At 41.6% G+C, this 12,236-nt stretch overlaps 1 protein-coding gene across 6 annotated transcripts in view; it reads right to left on the bottom strand.

Annotated features, from left to right (window-relative positions):
- The window catches only part of LOC121914292, a 29,284-nt gene that overhangs the window by 14,800 nt on the left and 2,248 nt on the right, over positions 1-12,236 (bottom strand). For 5 of the 6 annotated variants that reach the window (XM_042437600.1, XM_042437599.1, XM_042437603.1 and 2 more), the window contains exons 2-7: positions 9,994-11,072; positions 5,831-6,050; positions 4,183-4,340; positions 3,253-3,354; positions 2,406-2,507; positions 346-543 (exon numbers count right to left, since the gene is read on the bottom strand). In XM_042437600.1, the coding sequence (XP_042293534.1) occupies positions 346-543; positions 2,406-2,507; positions 3,253-3,354; positions 4,183-4,340; positions 5,831-6,050; positions 9,994-10,867 (1,654 nt within the window). In that variant the 5' untranslated portion in view covers positions 10,868-11,072. Of the gene's footprint in view, positions 1-345; positions 544-2,405; positions 2,508-3,252; positions 3,355-4,182; positions 4,341-5,830; positions 6,051-9,993; positions 11,073-11,156; positions 11,274-12,236 lie in introns of those variants that run through there. The other variant, XM_042437605.1, reaches the window with a different exon arrangement.

The raw sequence follows: 12,236 nt of genomic DNA, 5'->3' as shown, positions 1-12,236 counted from the left end.
GGCTAATCATGACATCAAACCAACTCTTACATTGTAAGGCTCAGGGCTTTTCCCTAGAGTCAATGAAGGTGCAAAACACTATCCACATGCTCTGGTCCAAGAGGAGTGAGTCTGGAGCTTCTTCATCTTCCTTTGCTGCAAATGATACCCACAGGCCTCATAGGTAAGGCACCAGCAGTGGTTGGTATTTCTTCCAGGTTGAGGGAAGGGTTCCCTTAGAAAAGATACCCTCAGGTTGCCTTTGTACCTACACAGCCCCACCTTTGCCACTGTCTTGTTACTGATACCCATTTGTTTATCCTCTTTTGAGCCAAATGTTTTGCCACTTCATTACAACACAGATACCTGGAGGCATGTTGGTCACATTTGCCTGAGACAGACAAGCATTCACTCCCATGAAGTTCCACCTTCCAAAGTTCAGCTCCTCTTCCATGTCTACAACAATTGAGAAGGCTTGCATCAAGCTGTCAAGCTGTGCTGCCGATTTGGCAGTCAGGAGAGCACTGAAAATCAGCTCTGTCCCCTGGCACACCACAGCAGAATCTAAGGAAACAGCAGGGAGAAGATGAAGTAACTTTCTAACCACAGCTCTATATTATGATAAAGTTGTCAGCAATCTTTTTTACGGAAATAATATTAAAGATTTCAGAAGTAATAACAAACAAAAGAAAGAATAAGGACAAAAAAGAAGTGCTTGTCTACACTATTAAAAAAATCCTCACACTCTTCGAATCGGCAATGGTCTGGACATATGATGTTCTTGTCAATTCAGGAATTAGCAGGGTATTTTGGCACCTGAGGGCCTACTTTGTGGATAGTTTATGGGGAGGGAGAAGAACTGTGGTTTTGATGTGTGATAAGTGTGGCCAGCAGATTTGCATTTGTGGTGGCAGAAGTACAGGAAGTGATGAGTCCCCAAGAATGGATGGTTTGTTTGGTACGACTGCCATTTTAAAAAAAAAGGCTGCTATATTCATGTGTACATGCACGTAACTGCATATATCTGCTTAGAGTCAGTGTAGTGTAGCGATTTGAGCACTGAAAGGTCTGTTGGGATAAAATGAGTTTTACTTGCTTGCAGAAAGATAGAAATGAGGAGGGCAGACTAGCTTCTCTGGGAAGGGAGTTCCAGAGTGTAATTTCCAATTGCAAACAATTCCAGTGGGAAAGAAAAGTGGAAGATGTCTAAAGAAACTAGGATGGATATATAAAGAACTTTCAGATGGATTAGATTTAAAATAGAAATCTACAAGAAACAATATTAGGAGGAAATCACCAAAGAGGAATAAAAACTAATAACCAGAACTTATAGGGAGAAAGCCAGGAAACATAAAGTCCAGAAGGAGATCTGGCTTGCTACAGAGGTTATAAAAGAATCAAAAGTATTTTCTTGTTTTTGTTTTGCTAGCCTCCAAGTAACCGGAAGAACAAGGAAATGATAGGACTACTGAATGCAGGAGATGGTGAAATGTTAAAAGAGGACTGAAAGAAGGCAGAGGTTATTGGTTTTCTCTCACAAGGAAAAGAATGCTTGACCTAGTGAAAACAGAAAAAATGATGCAGCAAGGAGAATATAGACAGAAATGGGTAAAGAAATAGTAAAGGAATATCTGGCTACTCTAAATGAATTCAAGTATCCAGGGGTTATTAAATGCATCCAAAGGAACTTGCAGATGTCATCTCAGAAACTCTGTTGATGGTGGTGGTGCTGGTGGTAGTAATAGTAGTACTAATATAATAATAATAATTTCTTACCCACCTCTCCCTGTGGATCAAGGTAGTGAACAACAATGAATAACACAACACATACAAAACCATATACATAGTTTTATAAATATAAAACATATATAAATGCATATAAAACCAATACTTATAAAATTCTATTAAATACTTTAAAATCACAATTAAAATATAATCTGGATAGACTTGCTGGAACGGACTCGTTTTTACTACTGATTTAAATTCTGATGAATCTCTTCTGGCAAGTCATTCAACAGATACTCAGAGGAGGCCCTTCTCTCCATCCCACCACCATCACAAGCATAGTTGGTGGGGACACGAGAGTGAGCCTTTTCTGTAGCTGCCCCTAGACTTTGGAGCTCCCTTCCAGGGAGACCAGAATGGCCCCTGCCTTGATGACCTTCCACAGACAGGCGAAAACCTTCCTTTTCAAACAGGAATTCAAAACATAAAACTTTTAAAGAATGCCCTGGGATGCTATATCATTTTAATGTATTTTAGACATTTTTATCTTCTTTTTTATTGTAGTAGTTTAATGTATTATTTTTGTATCTTTTTAATTGTATTGTTTTTAAGGTTGTAAGCCACCATGAGTCCCAGTCCTGGGAGAAGGGCAGGGTATAAATAAATATAATAAATAAATAAAAACAATACATTCATTTTACCTTTGAAAAAAGCTGGAGAGATTTCACAGTCATGCTCTTTTTCCAAAGCTATGGACAAAGACTTTGTTACTGTTTTTTTCTCAGAGGTCTGCTGCTGGCAATCTAAAAGAAAACAGAGAAAACGACATTGTGGCTACAATTCTACATCCACTCATTTGGGATTAAGCCTCACTTGAACTTTTGATTTAATAAGGAATATTTGTTGCCGTGTGTCTTCAAGTTGTTTCTGACTTACAGTGATCCTATACTAAGGTTTTCTTGGCAAGATTTGCTCAGAGGTTTGCCACTGCCTCCCTCTGGGGCTGAGAGTGTGACTTGCCCAAGATCATCCAGTGGGTTTCTATGCCTGAATGGGGGACCCAATCCTTTCTTTCCCATAGGTTTCTATGCCTGAATGGGGGACTCAAACCCTTCTTTCCAACATACAAACCACTACATCATGCTGGCTCCTGCAAAAAATCAGGATATCAGTATACAGTAGTAGCATAGTATACTGCTAGCTTCGCCTCCAAGCTAGTCAGTGACAAAACCCCAGATGCAAGTCTTCAAACAAAGACAGTCAAAGATGAACTCAGGAATGGTCCCGATGACATAATATGCAACGTGCATAATTTACCTTGTATTTTCTTTTTAGACAGGAAGAGAGTGAAAGAGGCAAAGGAAGGCAGGAGGGACAAAAGCAGAAGGAGGTACACTCTAGGCATCTTGCCCAAGTACCACATGCCCCCATTAAAAAAAAGCAGCCAGCACTGCTCTCCTCTTTTATTGTTTTCCTTTACAAAGATATTTTAACCGCTTGAGTCAAATATAGGTTGAAGTCTATCATTATACAATGCACTCATCTTACCTTTGGAAGAATTGGGATGAACGTTACATTTGCACTTTTCACGTACAACCTCAGCCAAATACATCAGTATCTCGCTTTTTTCTGGGGACCCTTGTTGACAATCTGAGTAGCACAAAGAAAATATATATATATATATATATATTAAGATTTCAAACCTATACCCACTTACCAGGGCATTAGCCATTCTGAATTTAACAGGCATTATGAATATACATCTATAGGATGGTACTGTGACAGAGTAGCCATGCTGTGTGATGAACACATTCAGATTACAGATATTACGTATTTGTGGCACTGAAAATCTGCCCCTCCCAGGAGCTCAGTTCTTTTGTTCCCCCACCCACAACAACCCTGTGAGGTAGGTTAAACTGAGATTCAATGACTGGCCCAAGGTCATTAAGAAAAGAGCAAGCTACATATTACTTTTATTCAGAATTTGAAAACGTTCTTTGTGAACGAGTAATTAGAAAAATAAAAATGTAAACTTTTCCCCTCAAATAACTCACAAGAAAAATCCAAACCTAGTTTAAAAGCAGTCCCTAGAGCTGTCTTTCATGAATATGAGTGTGCTTAGAGGTACGTAAAAACATTTGGTTGCTTCTTCCAAAAGAATACACAACAATCTTTTGGAGACTGCAATATACAGATCAGCATGTATTTACTTGGATAGATGGGGAGGGAGTTACATGGATCCTTCTACTTACCCCCCCCCCCCTCACCAAACACAGACATTGATCCAGGTTATTTTTTACAAGCATTAATGCTGATCCTCCAGCAGGGTTCTGTACTTCTCAACCCACATTCCCTTTGGATTTTAAAACTAGGCTCCCTCATCTCCCTATTCTTCTAACTAGCTGGTTTGGGGCAATCCCATACTTAAATTCACTGCATTGTCGTTGTTACTTTAGCTGTGAATGCAGTAGTACTCACCTGCAACCTGAAAGCACAAGGAAATTTCTTGACTAAAGCGCTTCTTGGGGCAGTCATTGAATTGCTGAGGTGTGGGCTGGCTGACAGCATAGACAGAAGGATCACGGGTGAGAGAGCAACAGAAGCACCGGCTCACAGAGGTATAATTCTGCAGTGATCTGAGGAAAATTAACAGGGGGAGTGGAGAGAGCCAGAAGTTAACTGTCTGGTTTCACATATCACCCATATAATGGTGAGTCAAAAATCTTAGGTTAAATGAAGCACTCCCATTTCCTACCCTGCTTCTGCAGAAAACTGAACAAGAAGTTACAGGTAATTTTTAAAATGTATTACTTACACTTTCTCTATCAACTTTTCTCCTTCTTTTTTATCCTCATGACAACCCTGTGAGGTAGGTCAGGGCCAAAGCAAGAAACTGGTCCATGGTCACTTGGTACGGTATGTTACATAGCTCAGTGGGGACCCTCTATATCACACTCCCATTTCCTATTGTATGCAAATGGAAACTATAACCACTCCCAAAAGAGAGAAGAGACTACAAGGGCCATCCAGTCCAACCCCCTGCCATGCAGGAACTTTCAATCAAAGTACCCCCAAGAGATGGTTATCCAAGAAGGAGACCCTACTACACTCTGAGGGAGTGTGTTCTACTGTCGAACAGCTCACACTGTCAAGATTTGTTTTGTTCAGTATAGTTCCTGGCACAAACATCGCTGAAGGTGAGAAGCCCAAATCCAATGATTAATCCCATCTAGAACAAATCCACTGAAACAATGGAAACTTGGTAAATCAATACTGTACTTATGTACGTTTTATTGATTAAATGGCTTTGCTCTATTGTTGTTGTGTGTCTTCAAGACATTTCCAGTTTATGGCAATCCTGCAGCAAACCTATAATTGATTTGTTCAGAAGGGGTTGCAAAGATTTGTTCAGAGGAGGTATGCCATTGCCTTCCTCTGAGGCTGAGTGTGACTTGCCCAAGGTCACCCATGGCCAAGCAAGGATTCAAACCCTGGTCTCCAGGTTCATAGTCCAATGCTCAAACTACTATACCATGCTGGCTCTTGGTTGGAACTAAAGTTTGAGACCGCTTTAACTGCCCTGGCTCAATACTAGGGTATACTGGGAATTATAGTTTATTGTGGCACCAGAGTTCTCTGAGAGAAAGGCTAAATGTCTCATAAAACTACAGTTCCCATAATTCCCTAGACCCTAGCACTGATCCAGGGCAGTTAAAGCGGTCTCAAACTGGATTATTTATGCAATGTGTTTTGGACCTAAATTGAATTTGGGGCATGACTAATGGTGGCTCCCTAGTTTTATTTATTTATTTATTTAAGTATTTATACCCTGCCCTTCAGCCCTAATGTTAGCTTAGGTATCTCAAATTTCCTGAGAGTAAGAGCTGATCAACAGTGGAACACGCTCCCTCAGAGTGTATCTTTCTGTTTAAAAGCCTCCAAATGAGGAGGCTCCACTACACTCCAGTGGAGCCTCCTCATTTGGAGGCTTTTAAACAGAAGCTGGATGGCCATCTGATTCTGCGTTACTGCATGGTAGGGGGTTGGACAAGATGGCGCTGGGGTCTCTTCCAGCTCTATGAATCTATGCTTCTAATAATAATAATTCCCCATGCTGCTTCCTTACCGCTCTCTCACATAGAAAGGAGATTTCCCAGGGGTCAGGATGTCCTGCAGCTTTGAACTGGCATTCCCGCCTGTGTAGACGAAGGCATCCAGAAGGTTCGTGGCCAACACTGTGTCCCCTATAGCAAAGTTGCTGGCAGACCCACTATATAGTACAACAGCGTTGACATCAGCAGTTCTGAGGAGGCGGGTAGTAGAGTTTTGGGGGAACATCACGTCTACTGCAGCCCAAAGAGAAATAAATATATATGGATTTTATATACCATTTAAAGAAATTTGCACATTATGACAAACACTGCCTGTGTCAGAGCTTGGAAAAGATGCTGTTAAATGACCATTATCCCGGGAATATCCTGTGAAAATAGCTCAATTGCGCACATTCATGATATAGGTTTTCACACAATGTTGTGATCAAAAGCGATCAAGTTGCCATTAACAAAGGAATAACCAGGCAATAAACAGCAAGAAACCCTTCCCTGGTCATTCCCAGGATAATGACTGCTGTGTGTGAAAATCTTAATCACGCTTTAATAGTAATTGTGCGATTTTCACAGGATAAACCCCCTTTAAACTTTCAATTTCCCCCCATGTGATAAACTCCTATCATTCTAAGAGCTGAAAATTTCCAAAGGAAAGTTGGAAAAGTTATTTTCCAAAGAGCCCATTCTGGGCCTTCCATCTGTTCTAAGTCAACCAATATGGTCTTCCCAGGACAGGTCAGTTTTGCTCATCTTCTTTTGAAAGTACCATGCAAGGTGATCATCTGTAAGCAAAAGACTAGAATACATCTCAGAGGAAAGGAAGGATAGAATACATCCCACAAGTCCTCTGCTATTTTTTAGGAATTTGTATCAACAGAAAGTTAAACAGAAAATAGCAGCACAACTAAGAGCTCCTCCTTTCATAGCTGTCCTATAATATTAGTGGAATTTGCCTCTTTGCTCCATGCAGAACCATTTTCAGATTTGTTTTTTAAACCCATTTGTTGGTTACGTTCATACAAGAAGCAGAGAAGTAACAGAAAGGAAGGTAGAAAGGAAGGACTGTGAGAAACATTTGCATTTTGCTGCTTGAGGTAAACCACAGAATGGTTCCCTCACCTCCAGTACAGAAATGAACACAACTGGCAAAGAAATCTTACTCAGCACAGCAATAATGAGACAGCAGTACACCTCTGATCTCCAACCCTTCAACACCACTTCCTCCCTCAAAGAATCAGCTGAGGTAAAGGCCTTTCTCTGCATATTTAAAATGCTTAAAACGGATGACATGTGATGTAAGGTCTCACTGTATGTCTAAGTGTATGTCGACTGTATGTCTAACTGTAACTATATGTCTAACTGTATCATCTCTCCATCCCTAAGTGATCTATTACTTCAAAAGAGTGCGGAGTTAAATCCAGTTGTTTGGTGCCACATGATGAGATCTGTGGCATTTGCTGCCGTGAAATGCTGTTTGCAAGGACAGTGCAAGTGACAGGGAACCATACTAGCCTCTTTTCATGTCCTGCTCCCAGGCTTTCTAGAGACCTGTATTTGGCCAATGTACAAAAACAGGCTGCTGTATTAGATAAGACATTTGTAAAGTCCAGCACAACTTATTTCTGAATATAGTAGTCTAAGCCAAGTTGGAAGTCTTTAAACAGAGGCTGGATATCTATCTGTCAGGGATGCTTTGATTGAGAGTTCCTGCATGGCAGAATGGGGTTGGACTGGATGGCCCTTGGGGTCTCTTCCAACTCTACGATTCTACGTTTTCTAGGCAGGAGTGCATGCATGCTACTATTCTGAACAGATACAAAAAGCAGGAATAAAGAAAATATGCAGAAGTAACATCCATAGCTTTCTGAACATTACAGTCATGTTCAACACACAGCGACATAAAAGGCTGGAGAATAAAACATTTGCCCTCAGCTTCTGTGCTCTCTTGCCCTGATAAACAGAACAAGTGACTTAAACAATAAATGCTGGCACATTTATTTATGTATAAACATTTGTTTATACATGTTGAAAAATTCAGCTCATGAGATGAACAACTTGCAATGCCACAGAATGCACCCAGCCTAAACTCACAGTAATTGCTAATTCAGAGACTATGACATCTGCATAGTAGTTGTATACCACTGGAAATGATGTGCTGTCCATGCTACCAAGTTACTAATCACCCTTGCCTACTTTCACACTCTACTGGGAAAGCACCTCTGGGGGCACTTCTGAAGGAGGAGACCTGGTTGGCTGGGGAACCTAGAGCCTAGAGATATTACCTTTTGGAAATGCAATTCCCAGGACCCATGAAGGCAGGGGGATTCTGGGATTTGTAATGCAAGATAGGCGATGTTTACAAGTTGTGGCTGGGCATGTATTCCTCTGTGACTTTCTTCCTTCAAGTGCATATCTGCAGCCCTTTCCCTCCAAGCCCTGCAGGCCTCACTAAATTATTATTATTAACCTTTATTTATAAAGCGTTGTAAATTTACACAGCGCTGTACATACAATCTTTTAATTAGGCGGTTCCCTGCCCTCAGGCTTACAATCTAAAAATCCCCAGCTCCATCACATGAGGTGTTTCCCTTGGCCATGATACCCTAAATGCTCTCAGCCTGTAGTTTGTTCTTTTAAAATATACCTTATTAAAATACATGAGCACATGTAGCTTTCCATTAGTCTACAACTCCCACATTCCCTTGTCACTGGCTATTCTAGAAAGGAGCAGAGACCTATCCCCACTTTAGTGCTCCTGTGCAACCTGAAGATCCACTGCAACAGTACATACATCCTGCAAGCTCAAAGGTGCGTGACAGTCCCTTGGACATAATAATGTATACTTCTCTGTGCCTAAGGAGTGCCCCTGCCCCCAAACTACCACTATTTCATTTTGAGGTGATTGAATCTCACGTCTAAATTGACAGCATCTATCAAAGATTGTAGTAGATGGAATTATGACATCAAATGACTAAACTCAATGCATCAGTTGTCAGGGGAACATATTTTTAAAATTGCCACTACTCTCTACAATAAGAGAGAAAGTAATCCCATCTCTTCACCTTCCATGGTTGCTGCCTGAGTGCATTTGAGAGCCAGCATGGCATAGCAGTTACAGTATTGAAGTGAAAAATGCAGGGGTAGCCATGTTGATCATTAAACAGAATCCAACATAGAAATTGATTATTCCTTTATTAGGCCAACCAGGTGAAGAGAACATTATGCTAGCTTTTAAAGACATATTTTGAAGGGTTTGAACTGAGACTCGGTAGATCCGGGTTGACTGGCTTGCCTTGGGCCTGTCACACCTTCCACATGACAACTTGTTTTGAATGGAAAGTCTGGAGGATAAGAGCCTCTTATGAAGCTTTGAGCTAACTGGAGGAGAAGTGTGATATAAATGTAAATAATAAAATAAACATGTGTCAGGGATGCTTTGATTGAGATTTCCTGCATGGCAGAATGGGGTTGGACTGGTTGACCCTTGGGGTCTCTTCCAACTCTATGGTTCTATGTTTTGCTGGTGGGTGGCCAAGTAGGAAATGGGCAATTTAAATGCACATTTTGTTCACAACAGACATGAAATATCTGAGTTTGAATTTTGTAGCTAGCATATTATGTTGCTGTTATTGTCGTCTGCCTTCAAGTTGTTTCATACTTATGGCAACCCTAAGGCGAAACTATCATGGGGGTTTCTGAGGCTGAGAGTGTGTCGCCCAAGGCCACACAGTGGGTTTCCATAGTCGATTGGGGAATCGAACCCTGATCTCCAGAGTTGTAGTCCAATGCTCAAACCACTACACCATGATGGTTCTCAAAGCATTATGCACCAGTTATGCACCGGGAGGCATGGAGATGCACTATCTACGATGCTGCAGCCTTTTTTGAAAACTCACACCGAACGAGTCTCGAAGAGAAATGACAACGCAGAAAGAACCACAACTTGGAAACATCACCCAAGGAGACATTCTGCTGTGCTTTCTGCAACCGGACTTCTTTATCTCGGATCGGTCTTTTCAGTCATCAACGCACTTGTAGAAAGCGTGGGATGCGTCCTTCCTGAATCTTCATTCGTGAAGAAAAGCCAGAGAGAGAGAGAGAGAGAGAGAGAGAGAGAGAAAGAGAGAGAGAGATGCACCCAAGAATAAAAAAAAGATCCTTTTTGCCAGCAACCCAATCTTACCTGGAACTTCTGGGTGCTCTGGACCAAGAAGCAGCAGCCCCTCAGGAGAGGTTTTGCCGCGTACCTCCATGATGAAGTACATTTCTTGGCTCTTCCCATCAATCAATGCCAGCACCACATCTTTCACCACGGAAGAAGGAGGGCCCTGCAGTTCTATGAACTCAAACTCTCCCTCAGTGAATGCAATGTTGACCTCATTGATCAACAAAAAGGATGCATTCAGCTGTGAAAAAGGAATACAGTGATTATCCAAGCTGGGGGTAGGTACGCCGACTTGGAAGAACCATTGAGAATCAGCCCCCTGGCACCTCTCCAGAGACTCATCTGTGGTCCTGAAAAGAGGGTCCTCCAAAAAGGGCTCCACTCCAGGGGTGAGAACAGCAACCAGCTCATCCGCTCTGTCGTTCTCTTTAGACTTGTGAACCAAAGCATCCACCAGCCCTTCACTAGTCACTTCCATGTCAACGTGCAAGTCTGTTCTCCCAAAATAGAGAGCAATAGCATCTGGCCCATTCTGGATTGTGTTTTTAGGAAGGATTACTTTTGGCTTTGGGACAACAGCAGCAGATCCCATGAGAAGGAAGCCTTGGTCATCAGTGAAAAGGCCCTGAAGATTTTTGACATTGTAGGCCACATTGCCATTGCCATTGTACAAGACCAAGGAGTAGCCATCCAAAGGAGCCCGTCGGCCACTGATATGATACAGCTCCAAGTACTCCAAGGTGTCCTCTCCTGGACTATCTGCATTCACCTCATTGATCAGGAGACTGTGTACCATTCTCTGCTCCTTCGGGACCTTAACATGGTTCTGGGAATCCACTTCATATAGCCAGATGCACACAAACAGAGATACGATTAAAAGGCTAGGTCCCATGACCACAAAGGCTGATAGCACCCTTGAGAATTGAAGACTGAATCCCACTTTCCGGAAAGATCCGAACAGAAAAGTCTTGGGTGTGACAATAGGCAGAAACTCAGTTTGACAATAGTATTTCTTAATCAGGACCAAGTGAAGTTGCAGACATCTGGACTCCAAAATGGGAAGGTGTGATGAAGAATTCAAAAGCTTAATTCTAGCACTGTGAAAGAAAAAGCCACATGTTAATAAGTAATCAACTAAGACAATAAAAAAGATAGGGAAGATGATACATTGCAAACATCACCATTTATATCCATCATTGTCTATATCAATCTTCTCCAGCCTGATGCCCCTCCAAATATGCTGGAATGTAACCTTGCTGAGGGAGTGGGAGCTGAAGTCCAACACACCACTAGGTTGAGTAAAGCAGATATCGAAGGAGCACAAAAGATATTGATTTCAAAGAGATATAAAAAAGGAGAGGAGAAGGGGAAAAGGTAATTGGATATTTGAGACTAACTGTGATATATATATATATGTATATATATATATATATATATATAGATATAGATATAGATATAGATATATCAGATAAGCTTTCATGGACTCCAGTTCACTTCTTCAGATGTCACAAAATCGTAGTGTTGGAAGAGACCCCAAGGGCTATCCAGTCCAACCCCATTTGGCCATGCAGGAACTCTCAATCAAAGCATCCCCATTGACAGATGGCCATCCAGCCTCTGTTTAAAGACCTCCAAGGAAGGAGACTCTGCCACTCTCTAAGGGAATGTGTTCCTCTGTCGAACAGCCCTTACTGTCAGGAAGTTCCTTTAATGTTGAGGTGGAATCTCTTTTCCTGGAGCTTGCATCCATTGTTTCCTGCCCTAGTCTCTGGAGCACAGAAAACAAGCTAGCTCCCTCCTCAGTATGACATCCCTTCAAATATTTAAACAGAGCTCTCATATTATTATTATTATTATTAACCTTTATTTATAAAGTGCTGTAAATTTACACGGCGCTGTACATATCACCTCTTAACCTTCTCTTCTCCAGGATAAACATCCCCAGCTCCCTAAGTCTCTATCCTCATAGGGTTTTATGGTTTCCAGACCCTTCACCATTTTAGTTGACCTCCTTTGGACACATTCCACTTTCTCCACATCCGTTTTGAATTGTGGTGCCCAGAACTGGACACAGTGTTCCAGGTGGGGCCTGACCAAAGCAGAATAGAGTGGCACTATTACTTCTGTTGATCTAGAGTCTAGACACTATACTTCTGTTGATGCAGCCTAAAATCGCATTGGCCTTTTTAGCTGCTGCATCGCACTGTTGACTCATGTTCAACTTGTGGTCTACTTGGACTCCTAGATCCCTTTCACACGTA

This window comes from Sceloporus undulatus, chromosome 8 (assembly GCF_019175285.1).
Source record: "Sceloporus undulatus isolate JIND9_A2432 ecotype Alabama chromosome 8, SceUnd_v1.1, whole genome shotgun sequence".
Classification (NCBI taxonomy): Eukaryota; Metazoa; Chordata; class Lepidosauria; order Squamata; family Phrynosomatidae; genus Sceloporus; species Sceloporus undulatus.
Note: the sequence above shows the minus strand (reverse complement) of the source record. Positions and strands in the feature narration are given on the sequence as shown.